The 20,659-nt window shown below is 42.3% G+C and overlaps 1 protein-coding gene across 1 annotated transcript; it reads right to left on the bottom strand.

The window, feature by feature from the left end:
* Positions 1 to 950: 950 nt before the first annotated feature.
* LOC113171409 (carboxyl-terminal PDZ ligand of neuronal nitric oxide synthase protein-like) lies at positions 951 to 13,070 on the bottom strand. The gene is made up of 10 exons (XM_026373741.2): positions 12,778 to 13,070; positions 11,953 to 12,024; positions 9,847 to 9,939; positions 9,699 to 9,757; positions 9,470 to 9,578; positions 6,942 to 7,071; positions 6,316 to 6,443; positions 3,854 to 4,015; positions 2,710 to 2,878; positions 951 to 2,241 (listed from the first exon to the last, which is right to left on the bottom strand). The coding sequence occupies exons 1-10, from the start codon at positions 12,880 to 12,882 to the stop codon at positions 1,709 to 1,711; spliced, it is 1,560 nt and encodes a 519-aa protein (XP_026229526.1). The 5' UTR covers positions 12,883 to 13,070; the 3' UTR covers positions 951 to 1,708.
* Between the last annotated feature and the right edge of the window lie 7,589 nt (positions 13,071 to 20,659).

The raw sequence follows: 20,659 nt of genomic DNA on the forward strand, positions 1-20,659 counted from the left end.
TGCCAGCACCCTCGCAGAAGACCTTCCACATGCCCACATCCCATTTTCTCAAGCTGTTATATAAACTAACGAGGGAAACACCTTGAAAAGGTCAGCTCCAGAACTGGTGCTGCTTATCTTTATGTCAGATGCATACAGTGTTTCAGTTTTAATCACCCTTTTGAGCCATTAGTAAGTCACACTAAATGCACTGGACATGCTGTACTGTGGCACCAGATGCCATTTGAGAAAGGGCGTTTAATCCCAAAAGAAGCAACACAGATTTAAGTGCACTTTCATTTTTTTGCACACTTCATGTGAACAGACACAACCTTGGAGAGAAAAACCAGAGACTGACATAGGAATATGGATAGGTGGATACAGATGACAGATAGTGAGTGCAAAAGAGCATGAAGAAGGTGACAAGCATCGGGGAAAAGAGAGGAGGAAGGTGAGTGCGGCAAAAAGGAAGGCTAGAAAGAGATTAATTGATTTTGGAAAGAGCTCAAAGACACATTTTTAATTCAATGATTCAAATAGTTGGCTCATAGCGAGTGTGATGAAGCTGGTGCGACAGCTGGCCAGAAGAATATGAAGGAGTCCAGGAGTTTCCTAAATACGCCTCCATCTTCCCCTGAATTGGTACTTCAGGATTTTCCGCGCTATTCAACTGAAGGCTGAAGGGTGGAGCAACAGTGACACAGCAGTTTATGGCTGCCGCAGTACGGCATTAATAAATAATACTTGGAATACGTGGTGGCTACATTTTGAAGCAGCAGAGACAAGACTGTACCAGCACCTGCACAGTGAGATGATTCCCTCTGACACACAGTATCAGCTACTTATAAAATGTCATTCAATTATGTAAAATAAAATGTGTGAGAAAAACAAACATGTCAAATCTAGTTAAAGTTAATCGAAGTATTGGACTGAAAAGAAAAAGAATCCAACTAAGAGAGATACATGCACATTTTTAAACCCATGTGTGATTTACTGATAATGTGTCATAGCAAGCACAGTAAGTTTAGAAATTTCACACTCCAAAAAGCGTTAGTATGTCCAGACAGTCTTTTATCTATAGATCTTCATAGAAAAACAACATAAACGACCATGGTGTGTCACAAATTCATAAACACAGAAACAGCCACAGTGTAACAAGCCCAGCAAGTGGCGATGGCACCAAGTCAGAGAACCGAACATAAGGTACAACAATCATCAATCTGATGCACACGTGACAGTATGTGACACACTTACAGAGTCCGAAACACCACAGTAACCTGACAGGTCACAAGCTGCATCATGTAGAGGTACATGAGAAAACAAATGCTAAAGGTTGGATTTTTCTACAAGTAATGCCCAGTGTATGTGCTGTGGAGCTTATTAACACATAATGGGAAAGCACATCCTGTGTACCTGGACTCATTTGCTCTCAGGTCAGATTATTTGGCTCATGGCCGTACCTGTTGATACCTGTACAAGTAATGACACTCCATCAGCCACTCACACTGAAACATCTTGTCTGTGAAAAGGACAAATCAAAACCTTAAAGTTACAATTTATAATTTTGCCAGAACAAAGGTGCTCTGATCAGTACTAGCCGTCGTTAATTAATATCTGCAGAAAATGCAGTTTATGACGTAACCATACATGATTTTTGTGTTATTACACAGTCGTATTGAGATTGGTGAGCTGGTGTGCAGAGCTGCCTGGTGCAGCTTTAAGAGCATCACTACACAGCCATCTCATCCCCTAAGCAGTCCGACAGCCCCTCTGCATTGAGCACATTTAAGAGTCGAGCTGCACTCTCAGCCCCTGTCCCCTCCCCCTGCCCCCAGCTGTCCCGATCATCGCTCTCATCTGTGTTGGATTCATATTCGGATCCGATCCCCGACTCTCTAAACCGGAGCAGCTCCAGGGCTCCCAAAACCTGCTCGCCTAGAAGTGAGCTCTCATCCGTGGCTCCATCGCTGGGAGTCTCCCCTGTGTCCTGGCCTTGCTCCTGGCTGTCCAGGCCCCGGGTGGAGAAACGGAAGCACTCGAGCCGCAGTCCACTGCCGCTGAGCCCCAGAGGACTGGTGCTGGCCCCCATAGTGCCTGGAGAGCAGGGCCCGGGGAGGGTGGAAACCCAGGCACCGTCACTAATCTGGAGCTGGGACTGAGGTGCTAACGGGCCTGTGGATGAGGAAGGAGTCAGGGGCTCACGCAGCGCACTCGGCGGCTTGGCGCGGAAAGTGATTTCGAGTAGACTGTCCTGGGAGCCCACTGAGAACAAAGCAAAAAAGGGCAAGAGATGGACCACAACAACCCACAGAAAGAATTTCAGCTGTAACATGTAAACAGAGATGTAAGGCATGTAAAAATAGACGTCTGAGCAAAGCAGGCGAGATTATGTAGAGTGGGATGAAGTCTGTGCTGACAGGATTTGATAATTTATCACTATTTGGCAGCACTTTGCCACAGGCTACATGTAGGGAGGGGAGAGCAGAGAGCAGCACTGAATCCTCTGAGAGGGCTGCCACGGGATAATTAATTGCGAGCCAGAAGTGAATGAGGAAAAGAGCCGTAACAACAGGAGGAGAAGTGCAAGGAAAGTAAAAGAGCTGACAGACAGACGGGGAAACACGGGAATAGAGACCGGTCCAATGCAGCTGAACAAAATACAGACATACTGTAAATGAAAAAGGGGGGAGGCTGAGCGATGAGTCAAGACCAAAGTTGATTTCCACTCACTAGACGTTATCTGGCCGGCAGCTTTGAGCTCCAGTTCCTGGATCTGTTTGACCAGCAATGAAATGTGTTGCAGCAGGTCAGTGTTCTGCTGCAGCAGTCTCTGCACCCTGGCTTGGGCTTCGGTCCTCGCGCACACCTCCACCGACAGCTGGTCCTGGAGCACGTGTACCTGAACAGTCCAAAGAGACACACAGTGAAAAACAGATTTCATTATTACATTTTTATATCTAAGGAATTTTGAGTCGTTTATTGACTCCCATTCATTTGTTAAGAGAAAACTGACTAATAAGGTCCAGTGGTTGGAAGTTACAGAGACAAATGGTTAATTCTGACTTCAACTGAGATTCAAAAAAAGGTTTAATCCTTAAAAAACATTGAAACCTCAGCTCAGTCTATTTAGTTTGCTGGCATGTTTGTTAAACAGAGTAATAAAAGCAGTGATTTCATTTTGTATTTAACACCTAGACATACCTCGGGGCCTATTTAACACGCCGATGATTGAAAATGGAAAGAGCGCACCATTCTTGTTATCACCAGATTAGATGAAACCGTTACTCTCCCCTCTTTTTTTTAACGATCATGCCAGGTTTGTGTTTCATTATTTGCTTTGGAAAGTTTGATTTGAAGCCATACGAGTTCAGAATCGTAATTAGGCGATTTCGATGCGTACTTTAAAACCACTTGTCTGATATTCTTAAAATGTTGTTGCGCTGCACCCTGGGATTCCATCTGGCCATTAAATCCAAAGTATTTAAAAAACATGATGTGAGGAGCAGAGCGACGGTTGTGTTCACACCGTGGCAGCAGCTCAGGGAGAGAGAGAGAGAGAGAGAGAGGTGTGCGTGGGCTACGAGACAAGCGGAGACATCAACAGAATGGGAGATGTCAGGGAACGGGAAAAGGCTTTTGTTTGGTAATTTAACAAAGTGATCTAGAAAAATTCGTCACTAACAGACAATTTATTATCCAAAATGTGATCAGTAATAGTTGGCAAAATCAGGTCTGGCTTGTCATGATAAGGTTCCGAGGATTTCGTTTAACAAAACTTTTAAATCCAAGCTGACAAAATCGGATAAATTTGATTTGTGTGTAAAAAAAATATTGAAAGTTTCAGTGACAAAACACTGTCCACTGCCCTCAGTACCTGTGCTGCAGCTGCCAGCGCCTGCTGCTCCTGCTGCTGCAGTTGTTTCCGAAGGAGCTGGACCTGGTGCACTGCAGGGCGGGGGCCCTCTGCTGCCGACTGGTCCGACACAGAAGCTCCAAGGACAGGAGAGTTCAGTAGAAGGGATGGGTCACCAGACACCTGCAGAAAACGTGACAGCAAACTTGGGCTTTACTTAGTCTAACGGGATCAAAATAATGTAGTATTGTGAAAAGCTGTGAATATTTCTTTCCTTTATAAATGTCGGCTTTGCTGGTTTGTTTGCATTAAACAGAAGAAGCTGGGAGCTGGAGTAAACAGAGCAACTACAAATACATAAGTACATGAGCACCAATGACAAAAATTTCAAGTTTCATCAAAAGAAATGCAGAAAAAAAGCCTGTCTCTTTTAATCCTAACAGAAAAATCCACAGATAGATATTCAAACTACCAGATATCATCGCCACTGGTTGATGTTCAGGGCCTTCTACAACACATTCAGTGATGAATTAACACGCAGTCTGTCCTGCATATTAAGTATCAACTGAAGATCTACAATGCTACTGTGGTGCAGATAAATGAAGTGTGGTGAGCGCTTAGGGAGAGAGCAGGTGAGACATCAGAGCTCAAACATCAAATTGGATCATTGCAGAAGCTGTGGTTGCTACTCGTGGAGGACTGTGTCCCCTTTTCTGTTAGACGTTCACTTGAATTACAGGTGAACTGTGAGATGAGTGCAGGAAGAACAGCCTGGACTTTGGTTCTGAGGGCCTAACACCAAAGCAGCACATTGACTCACACTGTAGACCTTTACATTATTTCCTGCTGCCACTGTACAAGCTGAAGATTGAAATATCTTGAAATAACATCACATCAGGTCTGAAACGTGCACTACACCCACAATATGACTGCGTGGCGGCAGCTGAAAACACAATACTGACACACGATTTAATCACATTTAAAGCTGATATGAGTAATATGAGTGTCAGCAAAATCCTGCTTCATTTAGCAACATTCACGTCAGATGAATATTAATGCTCCTTTTAGTTCTGCCGTAGACTCCATCTATTTCTGATAAGCATTAGTGGTCTACTGCAGGATGGTTGAACCACATGGGAATTTGATACAGACTAGTAGACTCTGCTGTGGGAGGAGCAGCCATGAAGGACACGACTTATCTGTAATATCTGAGACAGGAGATCAATACAGTGGATTCTCTTGTCATTAAGACCACGTTGTGAAGGACACTTGACCTTCAAAAAGAGATGTGACACGTGAACGCACTGTATGAAATACAGCTGCTTTATTGATGCAGAAACGCTTTAGGCAATAATAATAAAAGAATATTCCTTGTTTTTTGTACCCATGCAATTAGATGTAGTATCAGTTCATTTCAAACTAATTAGCTTCTCACTAGAACAGTAGCGGGTTTTCTTTCTTGAGTAATGAAGCTCGCAGTGTCTCAGAGGCTGCTTTGGAAAATGAGCCGACAAATATCAGAGCACATGGCTGCTTGCCTGACATTGCAGGATTAGCGCAGAGCGGCGCTACAAGACCACGCTGTGTTTTCATCAATAAACTATAAGTTCTCATCAATTTTGTAGAGCCTCACAGACATTCCTCACAAACAGCCCTTAAAGATGTGGTTGACTGCTATACCGAGCATCCCTCAGTGATGTTTTCTGATCGTCTTCTACAACTTTTAACGGTGCCGACCTTTCATCATGTCCCTCTGTGATTCTCCGTTATACATCAACGCAAACTTTGTTTAACTTTCAGATCAATAATGCCGCAAACATTGGAAAATAACCTACATCCTACAGAACATATAGCACATACTGTTCTCAGATATTATTCCTGTGGGATGAAGAGATTAGATCCCTTTTCGTAATCAGTTGTTTAGCATTGCACTTAGTGTCAGATTAGTCGCACGAATGGATCAAGCATCAGCCATCCTTAGCTTATGAGTTGATATAAGTGTAATCTCTTCAAGATGACATCATCAGGGTTATCTTCTCATACTTTATAAAACTAGAGAAAACATTTAAAAAGAGTTTTTAAAAACTAGGTTATACTCATTACAAGGGGTAAATACAACTGTTGTGATGTGTAGAATTGGTGCAGTAAGTAACTTAAAGTAAAATAAAACCTGTCAAACAAACTCAACTGTTGTTGACTCTCAATAGTGAATATTTGCTGCTGTTATCGAAGTAAATTGACGGTTTTTGACTTTCGGACCACTGATGGCCTGAATTGTAAGGAACACTTTTTCTTTATTACTTTCTGAGATATTCTGAACCAAGCAATGAACTGATTATCAAGGTTGCCATAATAAATCATAAATCACACTTTGCGGGGCTGTCTTCTTCATCTGCAACCTCCTGTTTCTAATGGAGTGAGGAAATATTGCAGTTTTGTATAAGCAACACAGAAATGATCAAGGACAAGGTCTCTACTCTTACCTGTTCCTCGTTAGCGAGGGCCTCGTCCTTTTTGTTCTTCTCCAGGTCTGACGAGGAGACGCAGTCAATGCTCTCCTCTGTAGTGGCTTCAAGGTCCGTCTCTTCTGACAATGCAAATCTTTTCTTTGCTGCAGAGAGACCAGATACATATGTAGGGGGGGGGTTCGTGCTGTTTTTACTTGGCGCTTTATGATCTAGAGGCGGTGACAGCAGCTGCAGAAGTGGGCAAAGAGCTGGCAGAAGCCCACACAGGCAAGGCCTTTGATCAATGGCTCGCATAACACTCACAAACCCAATCTGCAGCTGCAGCATGGCAAGCTGCTAAGGAAACTATCTGCAGTGGATAACGACATCTTTCCTCAGAGAGGTGTGTGCTCTGCCAGTGTTTATTTCTGCAAGGCGCTCTGGGTTTTTGTTTGTGTGAGAGACAAAGCATGAGGGAGAGAGAGGAAGAGCAGTCCTGGGGAGTTTATATGTAGCTGTGCGAAAGGAGAATAGAAAGGAGAGTGAGTTTGTGTCTGTGAAGGAAGGAGAACAGGAATGAGAGAGACAGGAGAGGTGTGGAGACTGGATACGTGCAGGCAGGTGTGTGTGTGTGTGTGTGTGTGTAGGTAGGTGTGAGTCACCTGGCACTGCCTCAGACTCCTCGGTCTTCCCCTCCTCATCCTCCTGGTCATCACTTTTCTGCTGCAGGGTCAGCTGGTGACACACATCAAACGCCTGACCTACAGTCCGCACGATCCTCATGGCCTGAGACTGCGAGGGAGGTGTGTGCATGTGTGTGTGAGTTGAGGTTTTGAGAGCAGGGGTGGAGGAAGGTAGCAGCAGGAGCACAGCAAGGGAGGATGCAAAAATGAAGGGACGCAGTAGGGGAGAAAACGAGGTGCCAGAGGAGTTGTGCACAAAGGAAAGAGAGTAGACAGAGTGAATTTTGCATATGTAACAAGGAAGAATTTGAAAAATAGACACAACAGTAGCAGGAAGAGAAAAAGGGGGGATATTAAAGCAGAATGGGAGGTGAACATGAAGCAAAAAGGAAACGCCAAGAGAGATAGAGACAAAATTAATGGCAGAAGATACTATGAGCGCAGCACTTCAGGTGCTTGTCTTCGTCTATCTGTTCTGCATGTATTCTGCTGTCACAGTGATAGATTGGTCTATTTCAGAGGCAAGTAACTCTGGTGGCAGAGGGAGTGAAGATAAAGTTTGCTGTGATTGCAGAGCACTCTGCTGCAGACAGTAGGTGTGTCAGCATCATCAATTTATCAATACAGCACAGTTTAATTCAAAAACTAGCGACCAGTCGCGCAGCAGGTTTGGACCCAGAACAATTACTTAATGTCTGACATGTTCCTACAATGAGTCACAGAGGATACCGGCTCACTTAGAGAAGGGGGCGAGACACAGATTGATGTACATGAGGTAAAAATAGAGACTTGAGGAATATGTTCCTTCAGTCTAAGACGACGGATACAACCTTCACACCTGCCCTGAAGGGGCTGCAGCCAGAGGGAAGACTTTGCTCTGTACTGATTGGAGCCTCTTTAAGCATCTTTAAATGAAAGTGTGTCTTTGTTAAACCTATTGTGCCTGTGTTTGTAAGTGACTATAATATATATTCGCTAATACTGTGGACAAACTGACAGAGAGTTATCATTAATGAAAATAATTGTAAATTGTAGTATCCTACTGTTTCTGTCATCCTTGTTAAAAGAAAAGTAGTTATGTTTAATATTGCTATCAAATTAAATGTCAGCTGAACTCACAGGCAATAAAATTCAACGTGGCCTATGAGACGCCAACTCTTCCGCGATCGATTTCAAGGCTTCTTTACCACCCTAATGCTCTGATATGCAGTCCCGTGGAAGCAACCTAAATCCACTGGAATTAATCTTTATCCACCATGTCCTTCCCGAGTCTCACTAAAGGTGGATTTCTGTGTCTTCTATATTGAACAGTAGCAGAAGCAGCACTGATATAAATTTATTGCTATCCGCCTCTGGAGGATCACCTTGCCTCCAGGGCATTCACTCAATATGTCAAGGTAACCCAAGCTTGAAAGTAGTTCAATCAAGTGAAACGGCAAAAACAAAACAAAACAGAAAAAAAAAACCATAACGCAGGAAAAGACTCATATGATGGATTTTTGCTCCCTCGATATAAAATTACATTCTGTTTTAAAATTGTCAAGTGAAAAAGCCCGCCCTCCCAAGCCCAAACACAAAAGGCTGTGCTGATGTGCCGGGCTGACATCGAAGCCCTGGTGGGGCTCAACATGCCGTGATCAAAACAAATCAAACCTCTTCTTATCAGCTGGTCCATCGCCTCCTACTCAGCACGCATGCTTGGTCTGCAGCACCCAGATAAGGCTCCGCAGCCACCGGGAGGCAGTGAGGCGACAGCGGCCACGTCCCTGACAATGTAGTGGGTGCTTTTGTTCAGCAGTGTTGAAAAAGTCTTTAAGTGCTGACTGAAAAAAGCTCCCTTTTCTTTTGTCTCCTCATCAGGATGATTAGTATTCAGCTTCACTAAGTCACTGTCTGGTATCCATGGTGAAGGGATAGGAGTCAACCTCACTGATGCTCTGTTTTTGTCATGGAGGGAAAAATGGTCTCTGCTTCATCGTACAAGTCCAATACATCACCAAGACAATGAGCAGAACTATCTTGATTAGAAGAAGCTATCTACAAATTGTGGAGCTGGAAACTAACTGCAACGGAGTGCAACAAAATCCACAACGATAAGACCTGAATCAACAGTGTGCTAGTCGGTCTCTTAATATTCTGAGACTTCCCTGGCCTGTCCTGCTGTCAATGCATTAGGGTTAACCCTATGCAAATGCAAGATGCAAAATTTAAAGGGTTAACATTTTGAGAAGGACGCTCCAGTTTCTTTTGAGGACAGGTTTAGATGAAACAATTGATAGAACTCTAATGCCCTTAAAGGAATATTATGGATTTGACATGCTGGTCATAAAGCATGACGTATTTAAATATATATTTATGCACATGTGGATTTGAATGATTGCATTCTGTGTATATGGGACTGACTCAAAATAAACTACAGTGACCACTGTGTCCATCCTAATAAAGGAAGCTGCCACTCGGTGTCACTCAGTTCGAGCATTTTAAGTCGATCGGCGGATTAAACTTACCTTCCTCTTAGATTTGAAAACATTGCAGCGGAAGATGTTGCTCTGTCCTTCTCTGGCTATGTAGCTGAAAATCTTCAAGTCTTGAGCATCATGTGAAACATAAAAAATCCTGTGGATCAAGACAATTCATGACAGCTCAGTGGGTTTTAGATCCTTAAATAGCATGCAAGCTGCCTGGTTATTTGGCGTCTGTCTATATTTCTGATTTAATACCGTGAGGACAGCCTACCTGTAGATGGGATCCTGCGTCACCAAGATGGTGTTATCATCCCATGACCACCCTCTTCTCTGTTACAACACAAAACACAGCTTCACAGTGTCAAAGGTGTGTTTTGAAAAGACAAGAAATAATTGTAGATATAAAATCGGAGACTGACCTTCTTCTTTTTGCGCAAAATCACTTTAACACAGTCCGTGGATATGACTATGTTGACCTTCTTTTTCTTTATGTTCTTCAGTTTGAATTCATACTGTGAAGGAAGACGCATATTAACATTCAACGTGGTCCACAATAGTAATCCAAAAGGTAAATTAGACCAAATTGAATGTAATGCTATGTGATGTGACTTGCATTACACTACGTATCACATATTCCCGCTGAGATGGAGCTCTTTACACAAGCTAAATCACATTTTAGAAAAGAGAGAAGAGATCATACAGACAATGGAAGATATTTTTGACTATCATCCTCTCAGGGGGAAAGCTCAGACTGAGTAAACATTCAGAAACTGTCAGTTTCTGCTTCTGGGAGCTGTTTAAGCTTTCAAAGGCAGACTTCCCAGAGGGAGGCAGACATGTGTGGGACACTTTCATCCCCCTCCCTGATTAATGCAGGAGCCTGCACCCTCTGCCTCCACTGCAGGCGCAGACTCTAAATATCAGGACCCAGAGATCTAAGAACTGCAAGGAATTTTGGTGAAGTAACGGGGCTTACTTTGAAAGTCCAACATCGGATGTTTAATTGGTCAGATGAAGTTCTGTGAAACCACCAGTCTTCCTCGGTGAACAAACCGTCGCCCGCTCTGCACGACACATTTGGATATTCTCTGTCTTTGCTTTGGTTTGTATAAAAATAACAACCCAGTTCTGTCTCTTATGTTCAGCATAATTGGAGCTCCTTCACACTTGTTTAATGATGGTTCAGAAGAAAATAAGTGAGGGATGTTTCTTTTACCAACACGACGAGTCCTATCTGGTGATTCGAGCCCTAATGAATGAGGAGCTGTTTGTTTAGAAACCTGCGACCGGTGTCACATTCAGGAGTGAGGAGCTCTTCCTCTTGTTATTTCTTGTCAAGTTCTTTTATCCGGTTCAACTGCCTCATTGTGTGTGGGAGTTTTTTTCCACACGCATTCGGGATTTAGTTGTTTTAGGTGAACGACACAACTCCCTTAGCGTGTGTTATCCAGGTTAATGCAGCACCGTGCAACCTGGGGCAGGAGGACCATCCATCTCCACACACACATCTGTCAGAGGGCAATGAAGTGGAACACGAGAAGTGTTCACGCCACATTTTCATGCACATCAGCCTCAGCAACTCAGACTAACGCTGCCCCCGGCTGTACTAAGCTCTACAGGTCAACCCCGGCGATAGTTTTATCTCTAAACCACTGCGAGTACTTAAAGGGCACGTTAGCTTTTGAATACTCAGTGTCTGTCTCCCCCAGAAGCGAAGATTCTTAATTACTGGGCTATTACAGAGCTCACAAACAGGTCCGGCTTTATTTATTTATTTTTACTGAATTACATATCCATTTTAATATCACTCTTTCTCTTAATGTATTTTCTTTACAGTAATATATACAGTATTTAATAAAAAGTGTTTATTTAAACCCATACCATCCATCTACACAAATTCAAACCCACAGTAGCACTAGATCTTTGCCAGTACAATCAAATAGCCATTATCCTGAGCTGTACTCGAGGGATCAGGATTAAGTCCTTCCTGGGTGTCACTACGGATGTGGCCCATCTGAGATCTGAGTGACATGATAACTTGTTTGTTAGATTAGATCTAACAGCTGACAAGCAGCTAAATCCTCTCCTCCCAGTGCTTCTGTAAAACCGCAGTGACGCGTAACGACAAGGCATTGTGCGTCCAGTGGCCTTGTCTGGTCTAAAATAGGATGCTCAAGAGATGTTGGTTTTTCTAATGGTATCACGTATAAACCTGTGTGCCGTATTTCCCCTCAGCCATAAAAAATCTGAGCTGCCCTATGAATCCTGCCTTGATTTAAAACTCTCCTGACAGCCCACTGAATCTGCCGAGTGTGGAGTTTTACGCAGACCGGTGATTTATCTGTAAAGAGGATGTCGAGGGGAGAGAGAATTCTCTGAGCACCGTGCACAAGGTGAGACATAAAACAGAAGAGCGAGATAGAGGATTAATGTGCGTGCACCACCATTTAGGTCATTGTTTAAGTGTTTGGACTGCAATTACCACAGGGGTCAAGTTCAGGGCATGGTTGTGTCAAGTGTCTTACTCTAATTCTCCTCATTGCAGCAACTATCTCCATTCGACTACCGGGGCGTCCCACTTCCAAACTGCCAATGTACTGCAAAATGTAAGAGAGAGGTTGTGAGATAATTTTGTAATTGTAATTTGAGGGTTTGAATGCCACAGGTTACGTGGTGAGAGCACTCTACTGGTTGTGATGGTTTTCCAGTACATTGTTAACTACGAAAAGCCAAAAATGAAGTCTTTGATTGACAAAAATACTATAATAATACTATAAAAATAATGACATAAAGCTGTGTGTTTCTATAATGACACGTAAATAAATACTGTTTTTCAAGGCCACAGCATTCATCGAGCTATTAGTTAAAACAACACTTGCCCATGCATTACTGTAAAAAAAAAAAAAAAAGGCAAATGATTTTCATTTACACATCATTCACGTCAATTCATCTGCTGATCACTTTCTCAGTGAATCATCCAGCTTTAATTTTGCCCATGTAAAAATGAACAAAAAGAATTTAGTCCCAATATTATCACAATAGTCTTGTTTTGGTTGCCCCAATTTTGTTGATTGACTGAAACACTAAAGGCCAAAATTATCTCAGCTCTAATGATGATTAGGTTGTACTCCAAACATTTCACAAGTCATACAAAGTAGGCAACAATCCATATCTTATATGGCCAATAAATAAGATCCACATCACATAAGCACACGGTTGGAAATGATAAAAAGATATCACACTAGTGATATGTGTTTCGCAAATGAATGGTCCTCATTTGAATATTTTGAACCATTACGCTCCTCTGCTCCTCAAGCCTCCTGTCAGTATCTGCTGCAGGTGCTCCTTACCTTTGCCTCGAAGCACACCCCATGTTGAAACACCTCCTCGTTGTGCATGGGGATCCTCAAATCGTGCGCGTCATCCACTAAATTGTACTTGGTCACCCCTGGCATCGCTCAAACGACAGCTGACTTGCTCCCTGCTCTTGTTTTAACGAAAGCGCCACAGACAGATGCAGCTATGCGCGTCTCCTCCGGCACCGCTCCCCCGACGCACTCGCACTAACCGGAGATGCGCGTCACTCCGGAGGTCGTCCAGGTTGAGGCGCTCCGGTGGCGACAGACTGATTGGCTGATGGATGCGATGAACGCGCTGATCGGTGATCGGGGTGTTCACTTGCTGACTCCGGTCTGAAGCACGACGGAGGAAGTGTACGCGCCGCCGCCGTGGCCGCGAAGACGCGAAGGGTTACCAACACATGATGGTTTTCTACTTAACGCGCCGAGCTCTCAGCCTCCCAAATGATTTATCAGAGAGAGAAATCAATATCCAGAGGCTGTGTGTGTGTGTGTGTGTGTGTGTGTGTGTGTGTGTCATTCAGCTGGGTGTGAGACCTAACGTGAGGCACCGTTTGCTTGTGTGACATCTAGCGGCACCACTGGGAACAAACACATCCCCAGCTCCTTGTTCCCAGTGGATTCCTGGAGCCCCCAGGGCTCATTGAAGTGCACACAACAGCAGAGAAACTCATGCACATACAGTAGAGACACAGTAGACACAGCAAACATAATGTTTCTCTGACAAACCGAATAAAGGAGGCGTGGGGTCGTGCAGTTATCTGACACACTGAAAGACACGCTGCGGTGCCAGTGCTGACGTTTTGACCTTTCTGCTGCTGTGTCTCCATAATAAGAGTGAACTTCTTAAGCAGCAGCATTAGAAAGCTAATCCACAGGCTTAAAAGGCATTTTATTAACAAATTAAATCAACACGTTTAACCCTGTAATTGAATTAACCTGGGAGCAGCAGAAACAACCTGTTAACACAACAGCAATATTATAATCACATTGTCTAATTATCTTTTCAGCAAGGCCCAGTGCAACATGACATGCGTGCAGCAAATAGATTAAAATAGCCCATGTTGTGCTGACAAAAACTGAAATGATACAAATATTTATGTATCAAGAGGGTCGTCAGTAACAGGAGAAAAATGGCTCTGACACTTTTGATTAAGCTGCTGTGGTAGTGGACACTGATGACGGTACAGCAGCCGACTTAGTCCCCCCCTTCCTCCCTGTCAGGGTCAGTGATATCTAAGAAGCCCCCTCTCTACATATACAGTACAGCAGGTTCTTGTCAAATACTTTAACTGTTAAATAGGATTTGTAGTAAAAGTACTTTAAAGATATGTTTGGCAGTTTGGATTTAATTCATCTAAATGCTTTTTGTTTATTTATTTTTTTAGCAATATTCTCTATTTCTATTTTGATTAATTCAGTAAAGCTCAAAGAACAAGTCTGTACTTTCCATAACTATGGTTTGACATCTGGATCAATATTAAAGGATGCAAACTTCATTCTCCTTAAAGCTTCTGTTTCTCATCTGGTGAATGTTTTTCACCAACTTAAAAGGTCAGATGATGAAAGCGAGAGCAGTAGTCAGCACTCAGTCAGCTTCTGAGGAAAATGTGGCTGAACATTGCTGGGTGTTAGCTGATGTGTTTACCTGCAGTTTGATGCTGGGCTTGCATTGCATCACGTTAGTATGCTGATGTACAGGAAAATACTGAAGGCGACTGTCACGTGTGCTTGATATGATCTTTTTTTAGGCCGCTCGCTCAGAGTATCACAGTAGAAATGACATTTTTCCTTGATGCTTGCTGTGCTTTCATCCTTCTGCACGGTCACACATGGTCACACATGGTGCCTGATCAAACTTCAAACATGTTCTCTGTCCAGAAGGTGGCAACAGAGCTCTTCACACGGTACAGCTCAAAGCTCAGAGCACAAGACCGAGCTGAAGAGACAAAGTCAAACATCCACTTTATGTATGAAGCGACTTACTCTCCCTGTTCCTTCCTGTTTGTGCTGCTTGTATGTAGGTGACCTGTGTCAGGAACCACTCAGCGTGATTGTTGTGCTCTCTGTCTCACTGTAACTCACAAAGAGACTCCATTAAGGTCCAAATGGTCCAAGTGCTTTGTCACTTGAGAAAATCACGCCCCCTCACTTGATTTTTTTTTTTTTGGGCTACAAGTATCTAAGGGCTGTTTTGCGGGCACAAAGTGTTCCAAGGTCACGCGTGAACAGAACAGGAATACTAGAGAGGGTAAATCATCTGACTTGGCGTCTTGCTCAGTGCATCCAGTTCTCCGGTTGATGCCGTCTGATTGTTTTGTTGCCTCAACCGCTGCACTGACTGGTGACACGGCTGTCACGTGTATATCCTTTTCATTTGTGATCCTGCTTACTCGCCATGTAATGAAAGAGCTGCGTAGTTTTTATCTCTCAGTTGTTTGTAGAGTAGTCACAGTAGTCTCACACTGGGGTGTAACACACTTTTCTGTTTTTTTGTTCAATTTTTGAAGTGAACAAATCAGAGTTTTGGCTGAAACGCTTCCAGTTTCTGTTTTTCATGCTAGAATCTCACAGGTTAGGTTTTAAAATGCCGGTCTGTATTCACTCCTACTGCTTTCATACCTAAAATTAGAGCCACATTATAATGTGATGTTTCATAGGAGTTACGTTTCAATCACATGTCCATGTTTCATATTTGGCCACTTGACTGCTGCTCTAATAGTTTAGGAAGTGCAGGAAGACTGTAGGAAGGCTGCTGAGTCAGTGTCACCATCCTGACTGTCATAAACAGCTTTTTATCCTTATTTAGCACTGTATCACCAAACTGGGCATAAATTCTGTTTGTATTAACTGACACAATGGCAAATTATAAACTGGGTGTTGATATCTACAAACTGGCACGAGACTGACTGCACGCTGCCATGAGATCAACCGCATTCATTGCTCTTCATAGGTCAATAAACACAGCCTGCTGTGTTTGTCAGAGTGGCTGGGTACAAAGCTGACCTTTGCACAAATCCAATTATCTTGTTACTGTGGAAGCCACACAGTTATTGCCACACACATTGTCCCTTATATCTCACTTAGTCATATGGATGTGATAGCCACATGTCATTCTATTTCCTGTGTCTTTGTTTGAACTTGATGGCTTTAAAAGCATCACATTAGCCCCAGTGTTACTGGAATAAAGTGCTTCAGACAAACTACTTATTCACTCTTACATACAGTACATCTCCTTTCATCCTCGCACTGCCCTTAAAAGGATCCTTGACCTCAAATATTTCCTTAGTAGCATGATGACACAGCTGTTTTCTGTGAGATGATTCAGCTGTTTTCTGAATGCCCTAATAAAATTTAAAAAAAAAAAGGTCAGTGTCTGGGGAGTCTAGGCCATTAACTACTGCTTGTATTTAGCTGCAGTGAGGAGATGCTTAGCTTGGCTAAAAGAAGCTACTTTTTTCAGTCTCAGACTGATTATGAGCGACTTTGTATGAGTAGTGAAATGTTTGGATCTAACAAGAAAGACGTCCAGTTGCCAAATAACTTCACCTGGATAACTGAGATTCTTCACAGACTTTGCACAATTACTTGAACCAGGTGGTCCAACAGTAGATCCTCTGAAGTTTTCTAATTCTAATGAGCTGAGTTTCCAGTTCTTTAGCTGATCCAAGCCAACAGGCCACTGCTGCACTGCAGCTTCAGATATGTAGGAAACACATGAGGGTGGCATCAATCTTCATCTCATTCAAGAAAGCACCTGTTCGTCATTTAATGTTGATATTTCCCCAAAATGCTGAATTGTTCCTTTAATGAGTATGTTGGGGTCACTGTGACTGTTTGCACGTTATTTCATTTGTTTTATTATTATTATTATTATTATTATTATTATTATTATATGACATTTAAGGGTTAATGACATTCACAGTTTTGCTTCATGTCAAATCCTACTAATGGATAAAAGTAAACAAATAGCATACAATCAGACAAATAAATGGTGGGAACTGCTGCTTCTGGAGGTAAACAGTTCGGTCTGTGTATAATTTACTCACTGTATTGTGTCCATGATTAAAGTAAATTCCACAGAAAGACTGTGGGAGAGGGCTCGGTCCAGTCATGGGTCCTCTCTAGTAGAGAAGTAGAAAACTGACTAATTTCATTTGTTGTTTCATTTGCGTCAGAAAAAGTGTCAAATAAATAAGAACGTTTCTTATTCTTCAGAGTCTCTTGTGTGAAAGTCCCTCAGAAACAGACACTTTATATTAAACGTTGTGTGTTTGTATGTGCACATAGGTCCACTGTTAGGAATGTTGCCTTTGTTCATGTTAAAGGAAACATCCTTTCACCTCTTCTGGCCCACGCTGGGTGGATGAGAAGGAAAAAGCATGTATAGACACCACATATTCCAACAGTCATTCGTTTGGTTGGTTTAAAAGGTTCAGTCTTGCTGATTTATAGGTCTTTGAAGGACTGTAGGACAAACACAATGCCCAGGCGAAAAAATACTGCACCGACATTGCAACATCATACAAATGCATCACTTCCCTAGAAATTAACACTAACAGCAAACATGTATCTTTACCTCACCGGGGGTGAGTCATTATTTGCTGTATATGCCTTGTTCCTGGCATCAGGTAATGAAATAATGCAAACCAGACTTTGAAACAACAACATCAGGTGAGTTGTATTCTCATATTCCACGCCAGTATTTTAAAAACACCTGTAATGAGATTGTTGTGACTGACAAGAGGATATTTTTTCAACAAGTGGGCTCAGATGAGTTTACTTGTACTGGCCTTTTTTTTTTTTTAATTTTGCAAACCAAATGAGATGTAAATGAGTTTAAGCCCTCGTAGCATAATTAAGTATTTTAGAGTAAACGATGGGATGCGACCACTCCGCTGTGCTGGGTTTGTTCCCTTGGCAACCTGGTAACCATGACTGTAGCTCTTTGTTTTTGCACCAGCCTGTTGGCGACAACATTAATCACCACGCACGCAGGAAATATGGTTCAAAACGAGCGTCCTGACTCACTCCTACCAGTGAGCCACTGCTTGACAGAGCTCCACCTCCTTAGGTGCCACACCATGAACCCACCTCCATGACATTTAAAGCTGGCCACTGAAACCGGTCCATGCTTTAGCAACACGTGTCCAGATTTAGCCTCTCCCACGCCAGCTCACCCAGGTGTGGGACCTGTCTGTGTTTGGAGTATAAACGGGATGATGCCGAATGTTTAGAAAACAGCCAATGAAAACAAAACTTGGTCATTCTCAAAACATTCTTGTTTTCATTTTTGTAATTGTGCACGTGAACCCTGCGTCATGAATATTTCTGTCAAACCAGTGTGGAGTCAGTGTTTTAAACCCGGCTAACACAGTCATTTTGTACATGGAGTTTCTGTATTTATTCATATGATGCTTTACACAAGTTGAACTGATGCTACATATATGGATGTACGACACCATTTCTGTGTTTTGTTTTATATATTTTTTGATGGTACACATCAGTGTTTACTGCGAAATGAAAGAAGACAGTAAGAGAGAGGGGGTCCCCTGCTACTTAATACAGGGATGTTAAGATTACTAGTTGTATTTAACAGAAATAAAGATTTATACTTTCTACTTGCACTGTAATAAAAACATTTACATAGACAGCTGTGTTTATTTTATTTATTATGTGTATGTATGTATGTGTAGTTTTTATTCCACTACTTACTTATAAAGAATCAGCTTCCATCAGATCTCGTCAGCTGTGCTCAGTATTACTTTCTCTGTTTAAGTGGTTGTCAAAGCCCTGAAGGTTTTTTTTTTCCATTTATGGTTTGCCTTGGCGGGCAGTCACTTGTTCTTCTGCCAGGAGAAACTCCAACTGCTAAAAATATGCTAATAAATTTGACTTTACTCATGTGGTAAACATGACAAAACATTTACTGCACTGTTAAAATCTGAAAGTTAAACTTCATTCGATTTGTACATTTAACTTTTACAGACTTATATACCTTCCAGTACACATAAAACACACTACCAATTCTTTTTATAGGGCTCCACGTTTTCTTGTGCACGTCAGCGTCTACATTTATGGTTAGAAACATCAACAAAAGGCTCTCCTAAAACCTCAGAAACTCAGTTTATTCTTCAATGAATGCCCTGAAATAATACAATGAATAGAACTGTCCCAACCTCACCTTGAAAGGGAACTTTGTCAAATGAAAAAAAAAAAAATATATATATATAAAAAAATAATAATAAAAAGGAGGCAAGATAGGACGCTTTTATTCAACCTTAGATTATAAGTGGTGAAACAACTGTACTTGCAGTAAGTAATAAGTACGGTTATGTGGTATTTTACTTTATTGTTACTAGTTATTTACTAGATTCAAATGATTAGTAGAAAACTGAAGCATAGCCTACTATGTATGTTGTGTTAATGCAGAATGTGTCACCGATTCAAATCCAGTTATATAATGAAGCCATTGTGCACAATGAGTTCTTTTGCTTTTCATATATTTTAATGCTAATACTTACAGTGCAGAATGTATAATACTTTTACAGTGTATCTCTAGTATTATTATCATATTTCCTTCCATCACTGGGTGTTGGGGGACCCCTGTCAAAGAAGTTCTTCTTCTTGTGTTGCTCCGTGTCTTGTTATGCCACTTTGGCTGGAAAAAAGTGATGAAAAACAGCAAGGCAGGACAGGAAATGAGTTAAAAGTCCAGTCACACTCTGACTGGTGCTAGACAGCATGATTCACTTACAGTTTACCTATTTCAGAGATCAGATTCGTTTGTCGGTCCATCTGTGTACAGTTACATACATCACATGAAAATGCACATCTTGAAGCTGTAATTTTTCCTCCCTGTACCTCCTAGAATAGAAATCTTACAGCCATAAGTTGTTGTTTTTTAAATCTTTGTATTTTTGTGTTGGTCCAAGTTGACATGGAACCAGTTTTCCTCCAGGTGTAATAAAATCATTTAATTGGGTGAAACTTTTTTTCTCTCTCTCTCTGTTGCTTTGTGATTATTTGTGTTTTTATTTCATCCCAAAAGGCCAAAATGTTCCAGACTACACCCTCGTGATAGCCCAATCACATTACACGAAAAACAAGAAGTCTAAATGATTTCTGTTCAGCCACATGCAGCCGCGCCTGATCAGGTCTCTACATGCCTTTTTCTTTCTGTTCTGTTCGCAAGTGTGATCTGACATTTAAAAGCTTAAACTGGAGATGAATCATGAACATCCGCCGCCTGAACAGTGCTGCGCACAAGGTCAAAATCATAGTTGTCGATGCAGTTTGAGTCCATCTGTTCCCCGAGGAGAATATGTTCAGTCTGCGGAGTCAAAGAAGACCCTTAATTTCAATTATGCTGCTGTATGTTCAGGGTCTGAAGAGGCTTCATTACACATCATATCAGAGTGAAAAGGACGGAGAGAAAGAGGGATGCAGAGGACAGAAAGCCTCTGTTATTTCCTATGAATGTGAGAGACGTGATAATGAGGTCGGCCATGGCTGTAACAAAAAAAAAAAGGAGAGTAGGAAGACAATGGATGGAAGGGTCTGATTTACAGAGAGCGAGGGGAGGCTGCTCTGACTAACAGGCTGTGAGTGGCCACTGAGGTAGTAAACAAACCTGCCTGTGGAGGTGCTCAGTAGGTGGCTGCTGTCTCCATGGTGACTGGCCCTCACACTCAGATGCTTCCCAGCACAATGAACCCGTTCTCTGGACGCGTGCACACACACACACACACACACACACACACACACACACACACACACACACACACACACACACACACACACACACACACACACACACACTGCAAACTATTTCACAGCCTTGTAAGAAAACTATATTCTGGCCAGAAGTGTT

The sequence above is a fragment of the Anabas testudineus genome, chromosome 17 (genome assembly GCF_900324465.2).
Source record: "Anabas testudineus chromosome 17, fAnaTes1.2, whole genome shotgun sequence".
Lineage (NCBI taxonomy): Eukaryota > Metazoa > Chordata > Actinopteri > Anabantiformes > Anabantidae > Anabas > Anabas testudineus.

Bases quoted from the DNA above. Each gene is read 5' to 3' on its own strand.
- LOC113171409 (XM_026373741.2), bottom strand. From the start codon at position 12,882: ATGCCAGGGGTGACCAAGTACAATTTAGTGGATGACGCGCACGATTTG. The intron at 9,758-9,846 runs GTCAGTCTCCGA...GTGTTGTAACAG, and splicing joins TTTTGCGCAAAAAGAAGAAG to AGAAGAGGGTGGTCATGGGA. The intron at 6,444-6,941 runs GTGACTCACACC...GTCTCTCTGCAG, and splicing joins GGAGTCTGAGGCAGTGCCAG to CAAAGAAAAGATTTGCATTG.